We start from the raw sequence: 23,186 nt of genomic DNA, 5'->3' as shown, positions 1-23,186 counted from the left end.
TATTTCATTATTATTATTATTTTATTATTATTATTATAGAATTATATGAAATCATGAGAAAAAAAAAAAACTTCCTATGGAAGTGCGTGTCGGGTATCAGCCGTAAGCGGTAAGCCCCTACGCACTTATTTCTATTTATTATTTATTATTTATTATTTTATTTTATTTATTTATTCATTCCGTATCTACGTTATGTAAACCGAACCTCTCCCCAACTTTTTCTTTTTCTTTTTCTTTTTCTTTGAGCTTTTTTTTTTAATTTTCCCATCAAAACCCTCCCCCGTCGACCATCGCACCATCGACTCGCGCTCTCCCTCTCCCTCTCTCTCGATCGAGCGAGCGATCTCCACTTCGATCAAAAGAAGAGCCCCCGATCTCCTCCCGAATCCGAGGTGAGTTTGCTCTCGCTGGTCCTCTTCTTCGATCTTTTGTCGATTTTTTTGGGTGTGTTTTTGATCGGGGTTCGGTGTGGTGTGGGGTTTTGGTGGGTGAAGGGGATGTTCTTCAATGGCGACGCGTCGGCGCGGCGGCGCGTGGACCTCGGCGGCCGGAGCTCGAAGGAGCGGGACCGGCAGATGCTGCTGGAGCAGCGGCGGCTGGGGCTCAAGCAGCAGACCTCGGCCGCCATTAAGATTCAGGTCGGTCTGTGTTGGTGTTTCTTATGATTATGTGTGATTTGGTGTGAATCTTTGAGTTTGATTGGGCATCGGAGTGGAACCCTAGATTCTAAGTCTTCCTAGATTTTAAGATTTGATACCTGCAATTTGCTGATTTAGTAGGCATTCTTCAATTTGGAAATGTGCGAATTGGTGTTTACAGTGTTGATCTTTGAGTTTGATTGGGAATGAGAATGGCACTTCAGAATTCTAAGACTTCTTAGCTGCAAGCTGCTAATTTAGGAGCATTATTCGATTTGGAAATGTGTGAATTTGTAATTAGTTTGTAGTGTTGATATTCGAGTTCGATTGGGAATGGGAATGGAACACTAGATTCTAAGACTTGATAGCTGCAATTTGCTATTTTAGTAGTGTTTTTCTATTTGGAGCAGTGCGAATTGCTGATTAGTTAGCGGTAGTTGAATGCAGATAGTTGAGTTGTAATGACGAAGGGTTCTATTAGGTTCAGTTGAAAATAACCCATTTGCAAATCCAACTTGGTGAATAAGTTTATTTATCCACTAATAACTACTACTGCATGATGTAATTATGGTCTTGGCAAACTCAAATTAAATCCTGCTTAGTGAATCAAGTTATAAATAGACGTTTTTTGATATCTTTAGATGCGATGATTGGTGTTTCTGTTGGAAATTTTATGAATAAAGGACTGCATTTGAGTCTATTCGTACCTTGTGGTTGTATGAAGGACTGTAACTAAGAATTGGAAATCAGTTGCATATTACCATTTGTTTCCTTATGATTTTGATAACCAGACCTAACCAGCTATAAGCTGCAGAAATGCTTCAGAGGGAGGAAGGTTGTTGAAATAGCACGATTTAATGTGCGGCAGCAGTTTTTTCTTACTTTTGGGGATCAGTGCCAACGAGTAGATTTGTAAGGCTTCCTTGCACTTTAATCTTTATAGCTTATTCTGCCTATTTATCTAAGAGGTTGTTGTCTAAATCAGGAATTGCTTTCGCCCCAATTCAGAGTTTCTTCGCCAATTGCTCTTCTTCTTTAATGGGAAGAACGGCAATGATGTTTCTATCCTTTTAGAGGCATGCAAATTGCTTTTACAGTATGTTTGGCATAATGGTAAGTTGAACAGTATTTTGTCTATTAGTTCTTTCATTGGATCTCATTCACGTTCCTATGTAGACAATTGTGTTCTCACTAATTCTCATTACAATTCATCTTCCGACAAATTCGGCAATATTTAGATTTTTCATTCCTCTCTTTGGCATCTCCTAACTTTCATTATTGTTTAAAGAATTTGAGAATTTATGTTACGATTTCATTAGATTGGAAGGATTTCTTTTCTTAATTTTGAGTTTTTTCTCCCCCCTTCTAGAGATTCCGATCAGAAGTGTAGAATATATCTAATTCTTGACCATTAATGCAAATTTTGATTCTTAGGTGGAACAAGTACTTATATTCACATTTGTTGACCTATTGTTTTTCAAATATTATTTATGCTTGTATGTCTATTTTATTTTATTCAAGATATCGGAAGTGGACAATGTGGGGATCACTAACGATGATGAGGAATTTGTGCAGTTAAATTCTAACATTTATGAATAGTTATCATACTAAACCATATTTATGTTAATTATTCAATGGACAAACGGTTTGATAGTTAGTGATCCCTATGCCTGTTATATGAGAAATTTAGCCACTATGACATTTTTGTTATGTCGACAAGTTTCCAGTTGCTATTGTGATTTTTTTTTTTCTGATTGGATTCTATTCTTTGTTCTGACATTTGACGATTGCATTGCTATTATTGTGCTTGCTGATGTTATTTGCGTTGTATTTCTCATCTGGTATATGGTAAAACCATGTGAATGGCCGAAACTTTCTGGCTTTTAACCTACTTTCATTGTGATGCGTCTTGGCCTCTTGGGGCAATTAATCATCATGCATTCGGTTTCTAATTTTTGTATATGCAGTTCATATTTACTGATATAGTTTATTTGTTGCAGGAGATATTGTAAGCCTTTTTGCTGGTGAAGATTACTCCTTGAAAAGATCTTTTGTAGAGCATAGGATAAAAAAACTTGCATATATTTGTGTACAAGCAGTCTATCAGAATAGGTCAGTGATGTGGTTCCTATCTGATATTTTGAAATGTCCCTTACTATTTGTAATGTGACAGTTATGCCTGTCCTTCTCAAACGAAAAATGATATACCGAAATAACTCTCTTAGTTTTGAGATTTTCTTTTAATATGTATTGTGTACTTTTTCTTCTTCAGCACTGAATCTTGTTCCAGATGTAATCTACTGAACTCAGCCTTAACCTTGTGCCTTGTCGGTCGTTATGTATATGTGTCTCATTTGAAAAAACTGTGATCCACGTATTGAATTTTCTTTCACCATCCAATCCTATGTGCTGGCTTTGTGATCCTGAATTAAGAGTTGTGGCGTTGCTTAATTTTAGAATCTCAGCTTTGTTTATTGATGCTGCTTAATAGGATAGTTAAAATTTCATTGTGGTTGGCATCTTATAGTTTTCCTGAATCCAATTATCTAATTTTCATGCTGATTAAATTTGTTAAATGTAAACGAGATATCAATTATATGCTATGGCACTGATTTCATTCCTTATTTTTATTTGAATAGGAATCAGTGGAAGAATCAACTTTTGATGCCATCCAAGAATTCCAGTATGCCTGCAGTCATTCTACTAGAAACTTTGGCATGCTTAATAAATCCTGAACTTCCGTGGGTCTGTGAAGTTGTGGGTTATCTGCAGCAAAAAAATGTTTTTTCTTTGTTACGTGGCATAGTTCTTGCTGGCTTGGTAAGCACTCCATTTTAAATGTTGTTCCACTTGGCAAAACATTATTTCCTTCACTATGTTCGGTTGAAGTTCTTTTTTGTTTTTTAAAATAAAACTTCGTGTGATGGAGTGCATATGTGGGTACAATTTTGTGTTCTTAATTATCGTTGTTTACAACTTGCAAAGTTCTCTTCTTTTTCTTTCTGAACAAACCCCATGATGTACAGATTGTATATAATTCATCCTTTTCCCGTGCACTCCATTGCATAGAATTTAAGCTTGAAAAAAGAAAAAGAAAAAGCAAAAAAAAAACCCGCAACTGTAACCAAACAAGGCATTTTTTTTGTCTTTCATTCTCATAAACATGTTACTTATTGATGGAAGTGACTGTGGCACAGAAAAATGTGAGTGCTCCGGAGCCTGATGGTAGCTTATCTTCCTTGGAGCATGTTGTAGCCCTTGTTGCTTCACATATTAGTCACCAGCCAAGTTATTGTTCAACAGTAGATCCCAAGTGGAGTTTCTTCTCACAATTTCTTTCCATTCCTTTTATGTGGCATCACCTGCCATACTTCAAGGAGGTTATTTTCTTCTTCTTAATTGCAATGCTTTTGGAATTTTTTTACGAAATTACACTGTTGAGTGTACGAATTGGATTTCCTAGATACCAAAGAACCAGTTTGGACCTGAATCTGTTTTGGGAGTAATTTTGCTAAGTAATTTGTTCAACGAAGCACATTTTAGAAGCAAAAGGAGAGAGCATATTTGTTATGGCATTTAAGATGTAATTGAGGAAGTTGAGCTTGTTCTTTTGTTTGTCAGCTTTGTTTGTTGAATTGTTTTCTAGTTTATCTGGCTATTTGCTGCACAGTACAGTAATTAATAGTTTTCACTTGGAATTTTTTTTTTTGTGTCATTTCAGATTTTCTCAGTAAAGGGACTTGGCAAACATTATGTTCATCAGACGGCATTATGTTTGCCAAGTAATCACAATGTCCTTCCCAGTGATGTATCGCCGGAATATCCAGGCTATGCCTGCATACTTGGAAATTTACTTGAAGCTGCCGCTTTTGTTTTGTCTGATCCAAAACTTGCTTCTGATACAGTAAGTGTTTTTTTATTATTATTATTTTTTTTTCAATTTTAGCAGTTCCATTGAAGGCAAGTGAATTTGAGTTGTTTGCCCCTCGTTATGCTTATTATGTTATATCAAAAGTTATGTTGAGCTGATGTGTATTTTCAATGTATCGTAAAGAATAACAAGTGTTTCACATAGTGTGTAATGCATCATTTGCTATATAAATCTTTACCAGTATATGTCCGCTTTGTCTTTTAAGTCAGAATGTATAGATAATGTTACAAAGAATGGCCACTTCAAATCTATTACGTTGTAACTTAGGCATTTTGGAAAATAATCATGTAGGCAGGTCTTCTCCTTAATGGGCCATTTAGACATCTGTTGATGAAACAAGATTATCTATAAGTAGAAAGTGATGATGATACCCCATGTCCACGTAGTTCAAATCAATTTGCTAATTTCGTGCGCACTATGAACTATACCTAATAATCTTTCTTAAGCTCAACTTTTATCCTCTTTATAGGTTCAATGTTTTTTTCTATAACTATCAGAAATGTGAATATGAAGCTTTTTGTTACTTTTATTTTAACTTTGGACTTTGGACATTGATCACTGGGGGGAAAAGTGTTTATTGTTCAGTTGATTATTAAGTTTCCTTAGTCTGAATGTAGTGTTTTGTGCTCCAAGTATGCAACACTATCTTTTCCAATATGCTATATAACTTGGTTAAGAAATCTCTTCTTTGGTATGAAACAGGCTCTAGACTTTATTACTGTTTCGACATTCTTGTTGGACACATTGCCAACAGTGACATCATCAGCAAAACAATGTAAGATAAAGCACTTTTTTTTTTTGAAGATTCATATTTCTGATCTCACTCTGTGTAGGACTTAGGTTGATTTGAGTCGAAAATTTCTATTTTGCGAATCTTGTGTACTTAATATATAGGTTTTTGTCAGCACAGACTTTAAGATTTCCTATAAAATTGCTGTTCCTATCACTACATTCTTCTTCCCTACGCAATATGAGAATTTGCTTAATTTTACTATTCCTTGTACATCCATGCGAAACAATATATAGTCGGTTAATTTTCTCATGCAGTTCACCCTTCTATAAGATGCACTGGAGTAAAGTTGAGGCATGCATGAAAAAATAAGTTCAACTTGTTATCATGGACGGTGCTGATGACCCTAATAAATTAAACAAGTGGCGTGCACAACTATATAAAGATGGAGTCATAGGGTTTGCCACATACTTGTCCATGGATAATAGTAGTTAGTTTACTGCTGCCCACAGGATTAACTAACATGAATTGCTTACTTGACATTTCATTTTCGAGAACAAAAGAAGCTAAAGGCATGTTTGGTTTGAAGAAATTGAGGCTTGGAATGGGAATCGTAATGATCCGTTTCAATTGTTGGTATTTGGTTTGGGGGATTGGCATACCAATTCCCATTCCGGGGGGAATCAAATCCCTCCAAAACGATTCCCACCATGGAGGTGGGAATCAACTTTGATTTCGGAAGGAATTAAGAAAAGAACTACTTTTTTTCACTAACAGTTATTTAAATCCAAATATTAATATATATTTAATTTTAGAATAAATTATAATTTTAAATTTGAATTTGAATTATGGATTTAAATTTAAATTTTTAATTTCTTAGGTTAAAATTTAAATCCTAATATACGTTTGATATTTGAATTTGGTTCTTAATTTAAATTTTGACTTTGAATCTGAATTTGAATAGTAAATTCAAATTAAGTTCAAAGATGGATTCAAATTTTGATTACAAATTTGGATAGTAAATTTAATTTAAATTTTAATTAAATTTTACTTTTTTTGAATTTCAATTTGAACATGATTTTCCAATTCTAATTCCTCTTGTTTTAATAGGGGATTTTATCATTCCATTTTCGATTCCGGTCCATTCCCATTCCCATTCCCATTATGAGTCCGTTTCCTATTTTGAACCAAACGTGCCATCCAGCCACTTGTTATATCTTGTTTTGGCCTTGTGAATTGCTTTATTTGCTTTTGTTTCAACCTTCGTATATTTTGTTTGTTTTATTTCATCTTTAATCTGGTTGAACTTTGAGCATGCGCTTTTATGGGAAATGGACTGGAAGAAGTACAAAAATTTAGTGGTTAGGTTGTAAGTAGGCTAGACTAGGCCGATAGTTAGTAGCCTCGGACAGTACATAGGTTGTGGATCTAGGCCCATTAGGTTTTTGAACTTGTTCATAATGTCTTTTACAAGTTATTTTGAGCCAAATTTGGGTGACCATCTGGCAATATAATACGTATACATGTAGGTATTTAGAATGCATAGTTTTTAATGTTTATTATAGAAGTAGTAATTAGATATGGTGTGCTTGATTCTTGTATACTATATACTTATATCTAAACCTTTTTTGCTGCCCGTTAAAACTTGTACGTCTATTATTTTTGTCTTCAGCCCTTGTAAAGGTTGTCTCTTAAGACTAATTTACATCTTAACTTTCATGGATCTTTCCAGACCCAGCTGAGGATGATGAATTCATGGACGAGGGGGTTAAAAGCTCTCTTGCTGTCGACTTAGAAAGGCAGATATGCAATGCAATAGACTCGCGTCTTTTGCAACATTTGGTACGTAATGACCAGTCCTCTGATTGCCCTATACCTACCAAAGTTTCTTTTTTTCGCATGAACTGGTGGGTGATCGCATTTTTCATGAGCTGAGATTTGCTTGTGGAGCAGGTGAATCTTCTATTTCAAGGCACATTATCCACTAGCTATAGTGGACCGTCTGATGAAGAGGTGGAAGCTGTAGGATCAATTTGCACTTTCCTACACGTGGTATTCAGTACATTGCCTCCCGAGCTCATCATGACTGGACTAGCTTACCGGACTGAGCTTGTTCCCGCCCTTTGGAATTTCATTAAGAAATGCCATGAGAATCAAAGATGGCCATTCTGTTCCAAGCTCATGACGAATTTACCCAGCGATGCTCCAAATTGGCTGTTGCCTCTGTCTGTCTTTTCTCCTGTATATAAGTAAGACTGCATATTCTATTTTGATTCTATATTGCTAAGTATTCTTCTCTCTCTTAAATATAGTGAAACTTCGATTTTTCTTTTGTATTTACTTATGCTGTAAGTTTAATGAGATATGTTATATTATTTTTCTTTGATCATCTTCAAATTTTAACATGATTTTCCATCATTTGCCAGGCATATCTTGATGATTGTTGATAATGAAGAGTTCTATGAGCAGGAGAAACCACTTTCATTAAATGATATTAGGTCCTTAGTTATCATTCTAAAGCAGGTATTGGTGATTTTGCAATTTTGGTGTCTTGTATGTTTGATTTCTTTTTCTGAGATTTCTTTCTGAAGTTCTTTTGCATTATAGGAATGTATTGCGCCTTTTGTTCTTTTGTGTGTATTGACATGACTTTCGTGTAGGCCCTATGGCAACTTCTATGGACAATTCCTGCACATAACCCTTCGACTCAGAAAGCATCGACCATCCCTTCGAGGATTAAGAAACTTTCGGTGGAAAATATCAAAAGCAGAGCTAGGATTGTTATGTCTGAACTTCTGGCACAGGTACTTGGATCTTTTCTGTTGCTTTTTTTCCTTTTCCTCTTACTGTTTGTGTGTTTTGTGGCTTTTGGTGGCAATGCAGTTTCCATGATTTTGAGTATTAGACAAGATATCCCTCGTCAATTTGGTTTTACTTCTTTAGGTTACCGACGATTGAAGTTAAATGATTCTGTTATGGGATTATGAAGAAGGTTGATGTGAATTTACAATGTCCTTTTTTTGGTTTCGTAGGTAGTTAGATAGTGTCCGGAGAAGATGAACTACCTAAAGATTGTTATTTATTTTCTCATTGATTTACATATTCCAACCAAGAGCATATTAAGCTTTGGGGCCAGAGTAATATCTTCTTTTGATTCTGAAGACTGAATAGCATCTAGATTAGTTTGATGTATACAATTCTTTGTAATCGCTGTTAGATGGGCTATTATACTGATCTTCATAACCCAGAGTGAAATTATATAACAAATAGAATTGTTCGCCTTTGGTTGAGCACTTGGGCCAGAATGGGAGCTTATCCATTTGATCTGATGTCCTATTCACATGCTAATACTTCAATAGTTGCTCCATTGGTAAAATTCCAACGCTGTTTGTTTTATGTAAAATTTTTGTAGTCAAACATAAAACCACTGGTTTCACCTAGTACCTTGTCTTTTTACACTGTTTCAGAGTGTTGCTAATAAAGAATACTAAGTGGCAGGTTTTGACTCAATGAAGAACACTACATGGCAGCTTTTGTTTCTATTTGCCTAGGATTGCATGTATTATAATAGTGAAAATATTATTTTGATTATATTTGTTATAACGGTATACATATCATGCAGTTGCAAGACTGGAACAACAGAAGGTCATTCACATCCGCCAGTGACTTCTATTCTCAAGAAGCAACGAATGAAAACTTCATCTCACAGGTAGTAAATTCCAGTACTATTTTCCCTTTGTCTCTGTCTTCTAAGGTCTTTACAGTAATGTTTTTCTTTCTCCTCCCTTGTAGGCAATACTTGGAAACACTCGGGCATCTGATATATTAAAACTCGCTCCCTTTCTTGTGCCGTTTACTAGCAGAGTCAGAATATTCACTGTAAGCATACCATCTTCTACCTTCATCATAATAGATTAGATGTAACTTGTTGATTTCTTCATTATATATTATGATAGACAAATTTTATTAATAAGTAAGACCATCAGGATCTGACAACCATAAATAGACTGTCATTTCTCAATCTCTGAAGTTGTATAAGTTTTTAGCATTCCTTTTATTGTAATTTTGTACTTCTATGAATAGTCACAGTTGGCTGCTTCTAAACAAAGAACTGGATCCCATCCCATATTAACAAGGCACCGTTTCAAAATAAGAAGAAATCGGATTGTTGAAGATGCTTTCAACTCCCTGAGCGGATTGTCAGAGGAAGATCTTCGAGCATCAGTATGATTGCACCCCTTTTTAGTTATTTACTTAAATTTATGTTTACGATGTTTTGGAGAACTGATAAGCTGCAGTACTAGTCTTTGAACTGTTGTTTTTTGGACTTTTTAGTTCGACTTTTTAGTTGTTCATCTCATATTTTGATCCAACTCTTCGATATATGAGTATGCAACTCAATGAACATTATGGATTCCGATATGAGATAGGATGCGGACTGATGGAAACACGGTGTCACGGTTTCCAGATGTACAAATGCACTGAGTGCAAGCACTAATATCTCTTTCTTCCCCAGTAGTAAACGAGGATGAGGAATATATTGAACACTTTCAAAAGTTGGGGGTATTCAATGTTGAATTAAAAAGTTTGAGGACCAAAGTGAAACTTGGCTAAAAGCTTAGGAACTAATGATGCAATATGCCTCTTTGAAAAACCAACAATATCAATCTGTTAATTTTTGTTAAATGCTTCCAATTTCTATTTTTTCTCCGCTATGTCAATGCTGCCTGTAGATCCGTGTATCTTTTGTTAATGAACTGGGAGTAGAGGAGGTTGGAATTGATGGGGGTGGAATCTTCAAAGATTTTATGGAGAACATTATTCAAGCTGCTTTTGATGTACAGTACGGGCTTTTTAAGGTTTGTAATTCTATCTTGAATATAGAAAACGATGTCTTTGTTTAGCTTCATATAATAATCAAGACAAGTTATATAGTTTACTTTCTGCCTAGAATATGAAAAGTTGCTTAAACTAAATGTGATTATCTGCTTTTGTGTTAATGCCTACCAAAGAGCACGGAACTAAAAGTTCTTTTAAGGTGAAATGTATGGAAATTCCTCAACTATATGCCATTTTGAAATGGCCCCTCAACTATATGTTTTCTTGTTGACACGCCTGTAACTTTTGTTCTTTTCGGAGTTGGGCTATTTTAGTCTAGTAAATTGGGGATTTATCAAATTTGATCAGTTATTCTACTATATTATGGGATGTTCATCACCTTTTAGTGGATAAAACTGGAACAAGTAATAGCTAATATAATCATTAATTTAACAAACTTTCCTTCTTAACTAACTAGAATAACGCAAATATTAAAAAAAAAACAAGGGGATGTCAAATAGAAAAGTTAAAGTTTAGGGGCCTATTTCAAGATGGCACATAGTTGAGTACCTTTTTCCTTAAACTACATGTTAAGATTCTGGGAAATATTGACCATTTATTTTCGTTTTCTTGATAAATTCAATGTACACCAATAAGTGTAACTATGGTTCCTACCTCTTCGATTAGTTTATGTTCTTCATTTCCTTGCCTACAAGCTAAACAGTGAAGAAGTAAAGCTGGTTTTCCTTCGTGACGAACCAAATGCTAAAACTAATATTCTGATCTACGATCATCATTTCTTATCTTAAGATCATGTTTGATATTAAATATGCTCATGTTAGTTAGTGCAATATGTTGCAGTTTGATTTTCACTAATGATATTTTTCTTTTTTGTTTTCCCTCCTAATGCCATTCTCACTTCTGTAGCTTTTCCACATTTTTGCTGCTTCTATAGGAAACAGCCGATCATCTTTTGTATCCAAACCCTGGATCAGGATTAACTCATGAACAACATCTACAACTTTTCCATTTTCTTGGAACCCTCCTTGGAAAGGTACTTATTTTCTAGTTCTCTTTGTTTGTTAGTTTAAGTAATTGAGTGAGTGGGCTCTGGGTTATCAGTTATCACAATACGATAAAATCTACACAATAATAGTTACTTTATGTTTTCTTTTTCTCTCTTAACTATGTAGGGAGACACCAAAATGCAAAACCATTGCCTTCAAAATTATCTTCCTCATTAGCCCTTGAATTCTCTCATATCAAGAATAGTTAATGTAATCTCTTCCAAGACTATCTGCAACTCTTATATAGGATTCCACCCCCCACAACACACACCCCCCTCCCCCCCTCCCCCTCCCCGAATTCACCATTTTTAGAGGATTTTTGTGGTTTACAATGAGAATTGAATTCCATTGGATCATTCCAATCTTGAGTGTTCTGGGAAATGTTTTCGATGATAATACTGATGATTTTGCACATCTCTTTTATAGAATTTTTGCTACAGTTAAAATGCACAGTATATAAGAAAACAACGAAAAATATTTACTTCACATTGTAGGAAACCTTTTCCTTCTAATTAGCTCGTAATCTATTCCTTTTTTAATTAGCTCTTAACCATGCCATAGCTACTGTTCTTATCACTTTTAGTTGATATAGATTCTCATGGTTTGATGTAAAGGAATTGAATTGGAGTTTCTGAATATCTTGTGTGGGTGTATACAGTATACCATTGTTCTTATTAACCAGTAACTGTAATCGTCAATGACATATGATCAGAGGACCTTTACATCAGTGGAAAATGGAAATGACATTTTGGGTGTAGTGAGTATTTTTTGCAACTGGTTATTGTTGTTACTCTTTTTTGGGCACGTTTTTGGTAGAAGGGCCTATGACTATATATGATCCTTTTTGGTGGTAGAATGATGAAGTGAAGCAACGCCTCCTTTGGGCCTGGAGTTCTATGACGGAGAAGGGTTAATTTGTTTTTATATCTTAGGCACAAATAAGCCAAGAAAATAAAATCAATTCTATATCCTATGGAGCTTCTCTAAATGTCCTATTAAATAAGTAATTGCTGACAGGCCTTCAACTATTGCCCTCAGCAATGATGCTTTTTGTATTTCTGCTCATTTCTATTGATGAGTTAGCCAGAGTGGTTCAAAGTGGTTCTTGCAATACAATTTGAGCTTCTAATTATTAGATCTTTTCAGAAAATGGTCAATTCAAGTATTCTTTAACCTGCTTTGAAAATTGTCGAGTTTGGCCTTATCTAGCATTAGAGGGAAAAAATATAGTGAGGATGATTACTCTGAAACTGAATTCATAATGCCTTTTATTATGGGTGAAAAGGAGTTGATGGATAGTTGGTTTGCATCAATGTACGCGAGGACAAGGTTGGTAGAAAAGCATACTTCCGAATACGCTGAATTTATTGCTTGTATTGTTGCTTCTAGGTTTCTTTAATCTACAGCATGTTTTGGTCCCCACATTCTACTTTTTAACTTAACAATTTGTGTTTTATCACTTGGAGGCCATTATAATCTATTGTTTGGTGGATTGACTTGTGATCTACATAATCTTTTGTAGGCAATGTATGAAGGAATACTTGTTGATATTCCATTTGCAACATTCTTCCTAAGCAAATTGAAAGAAAAGTAAGGTCCCATTTGCTGCAAAATTTTTCTAGCTGTTTGACTGCCGTTTTGCTTAAATATATGACTAGGAAATAATTCAATTGACTTGCATAACTTTGTTTCTCTTTGCATGATATTTTCTCTTGATAACCAGACACAACTATTTGCATGACTTGCCTTCGTTAGACCCAGAGTTGTATCGGCATCTGCTATTTTTGAAGGTTAGAATTTTCCCTTATTACACTTTTTGTAATTTTTTAGTAATTTCTGATGTGTTGGTATCTTCTTATATACCTTGATGCATACATGTATACATTTCTGTTGGCTTGAGTATTTATACCATACTAGGTGCTTCAAATTGACACTCAGACTGATTATTTAACCATAATAAAGAGGCAACCTCTGTCTTACTGAGTTAGGAACAGTCAAAAACACTGTAACAGGTTATCTTGCTCTAGATTCCAGTTGTTATTTTGTATTATCATCTTGTTTCTTCTTGATATATGTGCCAAATGCAGAATTTCATATGATGATTAGCTGATAGGTGACAAATAGCTCATATTTCAATGATTATAAGGTAATCTTCACGGGATCGAATCTACTTAGAGTCAGTTAGTGCTTAGTGACATCTATATATTTTAGAAGTCAGTAAGGACTTGGCATGTGCTACATATATGGCCAAAGGAAGTGCATTAAAAGATGCTCCTCTAAACAAAAAAAATACTCGTGTTGTTACTTTTACTAGGTTTAGTTACATGTCTAAATTTGTGGAAGTCTTCAAATGTTTATCATGATTGCAATTATGTGGCATGGATGGCTTCCGGTGAAGCTATTTATGTCACTTATTGCATGTTTCGGTTTTGACATGCTTCGTTTAGCGATTACAATGATTAGTTATAGACGCCAAAGAAACAACTTTCATGGCTTTTTATCTTCTCATTTGTGTCAACTGCCAACATGATTACTTTTAGAAACCGGCTAGTCTTAAGCTTTACAAAATCCCAAAGGACATTGCACGTTTTTCCAACCATGCCAGGGCACGGTGTGTGCTGCTCCCATGCTGTCACTGTACGAGTCACCTTGTAACCCATCATGTCACTGAAATGCCACTTGCATGCCAATACAACAAGGCACTTGCTTTTCTCTGTTTGTTTCTTGCAAGTTCATTCTAAATCTTTGCAAATGTCTTCTACATGGTCTTCGTTACTTAATTGATGGAATTGTTTATGATGTCAACAAATTTCTTCTAGATTTCATTGAGCAAACTTTTGGAATCAAGATTCCATAGTTTGACCATGAAATTTGTTGAAATGTTAATAAAAAGAATGATGCTTACATTGGGTAAATCTTAAAGATATACAATTACGTATTTACTGCAATGCTTTCTTTTTCTTATTCCTTCAGATACGGTAACTTGAAAAGCATTTCTGCCATCTTCTGATTTTCCACTCATTTCATTTTTTTTTTGACTACGTATGCAGCACTATCAAGGTGATATTTCGGAACTAGAACTGTATTTTGTTATTGTAAACAATGAGTATGGAGAACAAACAGAAGAGGAACTAGTACCTGGTGGGAGAGATTTGCGTGTTACCAATGAAAATGTTATTACCTTTATTCATCTCATCTCCAATCATCGTTTGAACTATCAGGTAAAGCATATCTAGTATAGTTTCTCTCTGGCATGTACTTACTAAACATTGATTACATTAGTAATATTTACTTTTCTCGGATTCATAGATCCGCCATCAAAGTTTACATTTCTTGCGAGGATTTCAACAACTTATCGAGAAAGAATGGATTGATATGTTCAATGAGAATGAACTTCAGGTAATTTCAACTTGCCATCACCGGTGATCAGTTAAAAGCTATTCAGTTGTTTGTTGGTATATGATAAATTTGATCGAATAGTCATCCTTCATTAGGATCTGATAATGAGCTGGTGTTTTTGCCAATGTGTTATCCCACTAAATGTCGGTTGGATGTTTTGTTAAGGTGTGGTGCAATTTTTTTTGGGTTATCAAGACGGCTTTTTTTTCCCCCCAGTTTTGACAGTTAAGATTATAAAGATGTCATAGACGAAGAATATTGTGCTAAACTATCTACAATGGCTTAATATGCTGCTTGAGTCAAATCCTTTGTTTTAAAAAATGTGCATCTATTTGAAGGGGGGGTAGTAGCAAATTAGCTGGCTATTTTTTTCTTTTCCACTGCCTTTACTACATTGTATGTGGGAAGATAAAGTCTTTTACACTTTGTTTTCTGTAGCTTCTTATATCTGGTTCACTGGAAAGCATGGACGTTGATGACCTTCGCTCCAATACTAAATATGCCGGCGGCTATCATCCAGTATGTTCTACTCTGTTTACATATTATAGGAAAGAATCCTCTTATTCTTCAAATTTTGTAATCTGCTCTTTTAGGCACATTATTGGGGATGAGCGTCGAGCCATTTGACCTAAACTGGATTAACAAACCGAACCAACTTGTTTTGGTTGGTTTTGTGTGGTTTTATCAGCATTTGGTTGGACTGCTGTTTTGCAAATTTAGAACCAAACAAAAATGAATTAATCAAATTTGTGATTCATGCTATATATAGCAGTTAGATGATGATCAAATTACTGTAGTGCTTAAACACTTACCAAAATTTTTTGGGTGTTTGGGTCATTTGCTGACATCTGATTAAAGATTGTTAAGAAAGCTTAACAGAAGACACAGCTAGGTTCTTGATTGCAACAATTACAAAGTTTATGTAGTTTATTTTAACTTTTCAAGTTTGGGCAGTGATCTGTAACAGCCCTAAGCATGTTTTCCAAAAAAATAAAGAAAAAAAGATTTGTTCAACTCCTGGTGAACTTGTGCCATCTGAATACACTTGGCACTAGGATGTGCAATGCGAAATCTCCTGTTAATTTTTTCGCTTGCAGTCTTGTTTAAAGGCGAACTTTTAATAAAAGATGCTTAAGATCATGCTAGTGAGGAATGAAAGCCTTTGTCTTTGCTCCCATCTTCTATATCCTTTCTTGTTTTCGAGTAATTTATTTATTTGTTGGTACTGGGAGTGATAGATGTTTTTTTTGCAGGATCACCATGTTATTGAGATGTTCTGGGAGGTTGTTAAGAGCTTCTCTCTGGAGCACCAGAAGAAATTTTTAAAGTACGCGCCTTCCTTCATTATAACATGGATATATGCATGTATAATCATACGGTTGTTCTTTATGCATCTTATTGTTGTTATCTTTTCTTTATTTTCCTGCAAAAGAGGGTTCCTTTTTAGTACACTATGAGGTTATATAGTTTCTTCTGGTGGACAAGGCTTATGATACTCTGGTCCTTCCGTACTTATATTGCCTTTTCTGACCACTTATTTTAGAGATTGTCCATACCAAATAATTGTAAATTTGTCAATATTCTTAGAAAAAGCTAATATTGCTACTAAACACGAAGAATTCGTAATACTAGTATCTAAGCTTGCCGGATTCATCTTCTCTTCACAATCATCTTGATCTGTTAACAGTTAACTATTATTCTATTATTGTGTAATTAACCAAGCTATAGTTTATGCAATATAACTGACCATTCTCATTCACAGGTTTGTAACCGGATGCTCTCGAGGACCTCTTCTCGGTTTCAAGTATATCGAACCGAATTTCTGCATACAGAGGTCCATTACACCCTTCCCATTTTTATTTTCTCATCTCTGTGTTTCCGTTACCTTCTTTCATTACAAATCTTTGTTCATTCATCGGCTTCCGGTTTTGGCTTTGTTCAAATGCAGGGCTGGTTCTTTTGATGCCGCAGAAGAGGATCTCGACCGTCTTCCCACTTCAGCAACTTGCATGAACCTACTTAAGCTCCCGCCCTACAGAAGGTTAGTCTATTTAAATGCTTGTCACGCAGAATTTTTGGATCCTAGTTTGGCTTCCTTTCATTTTAACCTTACCGTAAACAACGCGTAGCAGATAGTCTTGTTCTTGGTTCAGCTGTGCGCAACTTCATTTTTGTCCATACAGCATATTTTTTTTTTAGAAAAAAAAAAAAGTCCTTCATTTTATCTTGTCTCAGAAACCAAATTGGATGACAACATTGATTTGTTAAAATTTAAAGCACCTGCTACAGCCGCCGCACATGTCAACCAAAATTAGATATTGATATTAAGTTAACACATTCGGCAAATTATATTTGCTAAAATAGATGAACAATCCCTGTACCATCCCAAATATTGTGGTTAGGTTCCCATACTTTTAACCCTAGAACTTTCATATAGACTGCACTTTTGCCTGGGCTTCAAAAAAAAAAAAAAAATCTTGTTAAATGGACATTTTACACCTCTTACTCCTATGAGACCGAACCACTTCAATCTACTTCAAACAGGGTTAAGGAGGTCTTTTTATTACTTCTTTAACGGCTTAGGACTAAAGTGAGGCCAAAGTCATGTTATTAGGACAGTACAGGGACTATCCATACATTCCTTTCTTTTATTTACCACTGCCTTCTTTTTCTTCCCTATGACTGATGAGTTGGTGCATTTCGGAGGAACAGTAAGGAGCAGCTGCGGACCAAATTGCTGTATGCGATAAACGCAGAAGCTGGTTTCGACCTAAGTTAAAGGGCCGCCGTCCATATATTTACACGGCTAAGATGTCCGTCTGTATGATACAAGTCAAAATTAATCCGGAAGAAGCAATATCATTGTGCTCGAACACACGAGTGTCGTCGTCGACGGTTATCACAAATTTAGGAAAAAGTCGGTGGCGAAACACAATCCCAACTCCTAAAGCTCCGACAGAAGGAGAAATAAAGCAGGGGGAGGATGGTTTGGGGTGTACATAACCACAGACGCCACCCGTGTAATTCTACCATACAGGTGTACAGATGTGTGGGCTCTTTCTCCTTTTCTTTTCTTTTCTTTTTTTTTTTTTTAATTTCTCCCTTTTTTTTTTGTTTATTTGTAATATTGAACGCGCTTCTGCATGACAAAGGTTAGTTAATTGGTCTAAATGTAAACGTGTATAATTTTGTCGGCAATAATTTTAGGGTATCTTTCATGTTTTATTTATGCGGCTTTTGTCTTCTTGCCTTTCTCTTAGGGAGTGTTTTGGGGCACACGGAAAATATTTTTTCTAAGAAAAAACAGTTTTTGTGGTGGAAAAATATTTTTCATCCGTAGTTTGGTATTGAGATCTATCAAACGTTATTAGATAAAATGGTTTGGTATTGAGGCCTATCAAATATTATTAGATTTCGAGAAAAAAGTATATAGGAATATATTTCTGCGGTCCTACCAGTGGGACCACAGAAAATATATCATAACTGACTATATTGCGATATGCGGAACGCAATATTACTTATGAAAACAGAGAGATACTTTCTCACCGCCGCAATTTCAAACGAAACCTTAGTCTTTAGAAAAAACCAATTTTGGAGACATTTTCTGTTTTTTCATATTTTATGAAAAAGTAATAAAATCACACACCTGATCGGGTTCTACCGTTAGATACAGTACATTCAAAAAAAGAAAGAAGAAGAAAGATTAAGAATAAATTCTAAAATTCAAATCTAAACCCAAAAATCCTAAATCCTAATATATTGTGCGCCATAAAATTTCCTCTGCTATTTTTATGTTGGGAGAGCAGTGGGCCCATCAGGGAGGCAACAGCAAATGGACATCTTGGGCTTGCCTCCGCAGGAAATATGTGTCCACAAGATTAGATAGAATGAAATTCATACAGGTAATTATTAAATGTACCACAACAACCAATAGAAATAAAATAAACATTACAGTCATATATCCCTTTCCAGCAAATGAGAACTTCTATGGTGCAATTTTCAGTCCATTTTTGGGGGTAAAAAAACAAAAAAACATCACCTCTTTAACAATGGAAAAGGTAAAAGGTGCAATGTAACGTCGGGAAAACGAAATACAGAAGCTTAGAACTTTGTCCTGAGACGGGGGAGCAACTATGAAGTTGGGAAGAGCAAAAAAGAAGAAGAGAAAAAAAGAAATGAAAGAAAGAGAAAAAAAAAAGGAAAAGAAAAAGAAACACATGCTGTTATGACAAATTTTACACTACCAAATATTATTTTCCTGTATGGTTGGTCAAACAACACTAAATGCTGATTGTAGCGTAGACGAAAAGCGGGATGCGATCGTTTGCGAAGCAAACTGTTGGATCTGTTTCCTGGCATCTGCACCGCACAAGAAATAGCACTTACATTTTCGGTAAACATGATAGAGTGATATCTCAAGTGCATAATATTGAGCGATACAAAGATAATGAGCTAATAAGCAAAGAGCGTATATGTATGTCTACGTCGATTAACTTAATAAAGACAGACTATAGACGGGAAAAAAAAAAAGAGTAATCAGGCATAAACATAGTGTTACTATATGAAGTCAGCCTAATCCGAACCCGGCCCACTATTGCCCGTATATGTAAGGATTAGTTCTTATCATTGATCATTGATGAGGAAAAACTCCAAGATCGATTGTAAGAGATGCACTAGTCCAGAAAACCGGAAAAGCATTAAATATAATCTATTAGTTGTTCGTCTAGAATTAGTTACAAAGCTGATCCCACTAGTGTAAGAAATACAACCGAATATCTAACTAATCGTCAACACTGCATTTTATTTTATCACCAAGGAATGGAACAAAATATTGTAAAGCATCAATATATAGGAGGAAGTTCAGACAGCTTCAAGTCACAAAAAAGAAAAAAAAGAAGAGAAAAATGAAACCCATTGGAAGTTCATCGAGCACAAGCAAGTTATGATTTACCCACATTATGAAAGTCATGCTTATCTGGTTTAAAAGTAGAAATGCTCACTTTCCTTAAATAAAAAGAAAGACTTTCCTAATAACAATCCACATCCAGTAACAGAAGATAGACAAATGAAAGAACAAACCTCAGCAATAAAATGGATAAAATTGCACAAGATATTTTACGCAGAAAGTCTAGAGAAGGAGAGATTGAAAATATTCATACCTTTGCGACATTTAGTGAAGCCAACAATGTTCGCAACGCTGAGGCTCAAGCAAACTCCGACTACGAGTAGATAATCAGCTTGAAATCTAATGAGTGAAAAAATTCCCAAGAATACCCACGCAACAGCCTGAATAATTAGAAGTATGCTTAGTTGTTGATTTTCACAAAAGCATCTTAATGTAGCTATTTTATATCTGTTTATTATGTACTGAATCTGAACAAAAAATGCACCAGAATCCAAAGGTTCTAACATGATCTTACATAAGAATCATGAATTTCAGTAGACATACTCTAAATCATGATAACCGTGATATAGATCTTTTTTTTTCCCAAGCAGAACCATGGATACTGCATCTCAACTCTTTTGTTATTTCTTTATTTCGGGAATATGACATGCAAAGGCTACCAAGATCAGCTCCCTTTTCACTAGTTTGGTTAATATTTAGTAACCACTGCGAATAAATAGTCTCATTTAAGAAAATATGTGTTTATGAATCCTGCCACACGTTCTATTAGATCGTGGAACATATTTTGCCTAAACATAATAGCATGTCGTACTTTCTTCAGGTATCCGGTTATTATGATTGGCGAGACGGTTTGTCTACTTTAATTTGGATATGTGACATATGCTGAAATGATGTCGGCTGGGTTTATGCGTGGGGTCATATACCACAAATTTGTGAAATAGTTTGTGTTTTGTATTTAATTTTTAAACTAGTTAAGGGACCCGCGCGATGCTGCGGGTAGTTATTTTAAAATTTAATTTTAAAAATTAGTTATAAAATTAATTTTAGAATTTAAATGGTGCAATAAGTACATCAAAAAATTTTAGTAGGCATAGTAGTCCCCCATTAGTTAGTGAAATAATTTTAGTAGGTATTATAGTCCCCCAGTAGTTAGTGAATGAGATAAGAAATCATTGTTTGTGATTCTCGCAATTAATTTTTGTCAAATATAAAATTAACTTAACCTGTATTAATTTTTTTTTATTTTTTAATGTACAATTTATATGTGAATGCTCAACATTATAAAATTAATATTTATATCGAATACCAGTAGTCTAAATTATTTAACATTTATTTATATATTTTATATTTTATAAAAATAAATAGTAAATTATATAATAAATTATTATATAATAATAACAAATATTCTATTTATGTACCCCGAAGCGTAAATTCACGAACCAACATCAACAAATGTCAACCCGTCACATATATCTAATAAATGCAACACTAAAATACTATAATATATTAATAAATAATATTATTTTATAAATAAAATTTTATATATATATATATATATAATGAGAGGGAGGTCCACTGTGGACCTCCCTCTCACGTGGTCACGAGGCCGAAATGGCCTCGTGGGCACCGGATAAACCAAAAAGTCGCGTATCTTTTCGGCTTCGCGCCGAACCTCGCGCCGCACCGCACTCGGGCCCGAGCGCCCGCGCCGCACCCTGCTGCGCGCTAGCCCGCTGCCACTGCTCCTCCCGCCACTCGCCCCGCTGACGCCAGCGCCGAGCACACGCAACCGCCGGCAGAACCACCGCACAGCACACCCCAGCACCAAGCTCTCCGCCCAGCCGCGCTCGCGCCAGCGCCCGCTCCGCTCCCGCCGGCCACGCGTCGCCCTCCGCCCTCGGCTCGCACCCGCGTCCGCACCCTCGCGCGCCCCGCGCCCGCTCCCACTCGCGGCTCCGCCCGCGCCACGCGCCTCGCGCCCGCACCTTGGCCTCCTCACGACACGTGTGCAGTTATTGAGGAATAATATATAGTTATAGATAGTTATGTCGCCTTTCATATTATTTATTGAAGGGTGAAGCAGTAAAAATGAACACAATTGATGACTTGTTAGACCTTTCCAAACAATGTAAATGATCGGAATTCATTTCCTTTCCGTTTTGTTCCAAACAGATTAATTAATTTCCTTACGAATCGAACTAAATTCATGTCAAATATGATGAATTAAAGAAATAGATGCAACCGAACATACAGTTAGAAAGAGGGGGAAAAATGAAACTAGTTAATCAAAAAATAAATTGTAATAAGAGAACACAAAATATTCTAACAATGCAAATTATTACAAGATAATCAGGCAACTTTATTGCTTCAATGTACTAACCGTTAGATAAAGCGTCCACCAGAACAGCCACGAATCCTTCTTATTCATCCGAGCAAGGGACTGCATCGAATCAAAGAAAACAATGAAAAAGGAAACAATTAAACCACCATATAACTTCAATTAAGAAGCATTTATCGGAGAATGGAAGAACAGCAAACTAAGAAACAGAAACATTATAAACCTCCTGATCGAGACATTCGAACTTCCACACACTCTCTCCCTGCTCGTTAATCTCATTCCACCACCGCAACCCGACCAATATCCGCCCACTCACATTCTTAACAACCCAGAAGTCGAGGGCCGCGAGAAGAACCGTTACGACGAAGATGATCACAAAGCTATCAAAAAACAGGGCGGATAACACGTAGAACGCCAACGCCGCGGCCTATAGATATATGAACAAGCTCAATTAATAAGATACATCAAAACGAGCCCACAATAGTGACCATATCCCAATACTCACCTTGAAGATCACATGAAAGAAGCACGTCTTAGGGTTCGCATAGTTCTCCTCAGTATTCTACACGCACAGAAACAGCATATTACTCTCAGATCTGGATCGGAGTAGAGAAAACGAGCTAAATCCATGCATTTAATCAGCGATCGAAACTTAATCTACCCCAGATCGACGGGAAATCAAGTAACTAGATCAAAAAGCGCCGAAACTCAGATCAAGTTGCATTGGAAACCAATTGAAACTACGAGATCGGGGCATGAACACAACGGCCGATCAAAACCCTAGGTGGAGAGATCGAGAGGGGGTCGAGCGCACATCGCCCTAACCCTAAAGAGGCGATCCGTGCGATGAAACGCAGGGATCTGAGGAGGGATGGGGAAGGGATTCGCCATTAACGTACCTGGATTCGATCCATCGATCGCTCGCTCGTTGGGAGGATCCCGAATCCCTCGACGACGCCTCTCTCGTTTTGGGATCGAATGGGGAGGGAGTAAGACGAAGCGAACGAAAATAAATAAAATTAATTAATTAATTAATAAAATAATAATAAGGTGAAAAAAATGGAGAAGGACTCCTAAACTTTATCAATTTTGTAGATACGTGCCTGAACTTTTTTTAATTTAGCAATGAGACCCTCTACATTTTAATTTAGGGGCAATTTCTTATATACCCCTGAAAAGTTTCCGATTTTTCGATTTACCCCTCTTAGAAGGCTAATATTGAAAATACCCCTCCTACGTTCCAACCTATTTCTAATATACCCTTAGAGTTATAATCTGTTAAATAACACTGTTATCTCTGTAAAATTACTCTTTTACCCTTTTCAAATATACCCTTCCACCATCATTGTCTTTCTTATT

General features: G+C 35.8%; 2 protein-coding genes across 4 annotated transcripts; one reads left to right on the top strand and one right to left on the bottom strand.

Annotated features, from left to right (window-relative positions):
- On the top strand, window positions 201–17,808 carry LOC109728021 (E3 ubiquitin-protein ligase UPL6). Of its 3 annotated transcripts, none has more exons than XM_020258279.1 (27): window positions 202–392; window positions 495–638; window positions 1,464–1,550; window positions 1,624–1,751; window positions 2,639–2,750; window positions 3,278–3,458; window positions 3,836–4,018; window positions 4,360–4,542; window positions 5,272–5,344; window positions 7,032–7,141; window positions 7,253–7,548; window positions 7,726–7,822; window positions 7,960–8,103; window positions 8,922–9,008; window positions 9,092–9,178; window positions 9,383–9,523; window positions 10,033–10,158; window positions 11,073–11,171; window positions 12,707–12,774; window positions 12,908–12,974; window positions 14,235–14,405; window positions 14,494–14,583; window positions 15,022–15,102; window positions 15,837–15,910; window positions 16,346–16,417; window positions 16,532–16,624; window positions 17,296–17,808. In XM_020258279.1, the coding sequence occupies exons 2-27, from the start codon at window positions 508–510 to the stop codon at window positions 17,360–17,362; spliced, it is 3,048 nt and encodes a 1,015-aa protein (XP_020113868.1). In that variant the 5' UTR covers window positions 202–392; window positions 495–507; the 3' UTR covers window positions 17,363–17,808. The 3 variants fall into 3 exon arrangements, with proteins under 3 accessions (XP_020113869.1, XP_020113868.1, XP_020113867.1); XM_020258278.1 differs by having other exon boundaries at window positions 1,453–1,550; XM_020258280.1 differs by lacking the exon at window positions 10,033–10,158 and having other exon boundaries at window positions 201–392; window positions 1,453–1,550.
- Window positions 18,490–22,853, bottom strand: LOC109727757 (Golgi apparatus membrane protein-like protein ECHIDNA). The gene is made up of 6 exons (XM_020257934.1): window positions 22,727–22,853; window positions 22,333–22,389; window positions 22,051–22,254; window positions 21,870–21,929; window positions 19,743–19,869; window positions 18,490–18,942 (listed from the first exon to the last, which is right to left on the bottom strand). Exons 1-6 carry the CDS (start codon window positions 22,739–22,741, stop codon window positions 18,854–18,856), a joined length of 552 nt encoding a protein of 183 aa, XP_020113523.1. The 5' UTR covers window positions 22,742–22,853; the 3' UTR covers window positions 18,490–18,853.

This window comes from Ananas comosus, linkage group 23 (assembly GCF_001540865.1).
Source record: "Ananas comosus cultivar F153 linkage group 23, ASM154086v1, whole genome shotgun sequence".
Taxonomy (NCBI): Eukaryota; Viridiplantae; Streptophyta; class Magnoliopsida; order Poales; family Bromeliaceae; genus Ananas; species Ananas comosus.
Note: the sequence above shows the minus strand (reverse complement) of the source record. Positions and strands in the feature narration are given on the sequence as shown.

Excerpts from the sequence above, each read along its gene's own strand:
- LOC109727757 (XM_020257934.1), bottom strand. Across the intron at positions 21,930-22,050 it reads TCGAATGTCTCGATCAGGAG|TCCCTTGCTCGGATGAATAA; the intron begins GTTTATAATGTT and ends GATTCGATGCAG. Across the intron at positions 19,870-21,869 it reads GGTGGACGCTTTATCTAACG|GCTGTTGCGTGGGTATTCTT; the intron begins GTTAGTACATTG and ends CTAATTATTCAG.
- LOC109728021 (XM_020258278.1), top strand. The coding sequence starts at position 498 with ATGTTCTTCAATGGCGACGCGTCGGCGCGGCGGCGCGTGGACCTCGGC. Across the intron at positions 3,459-3,835 it reads GCATAGTTCTTGCTGGCTTG|AAAAATGTGAGTGCTCCGGA; the intron begins GTAAGCACTCCA and ends ACTGTGGCACAG. Across the intron at positions 10,159-11,072 it reads TACAGTACGGGCTTTTTAAG|GAAACAGCCGATCATCTTTT; the intron begins GTTTGTAATTCT and ends CTGCTTCTATAG.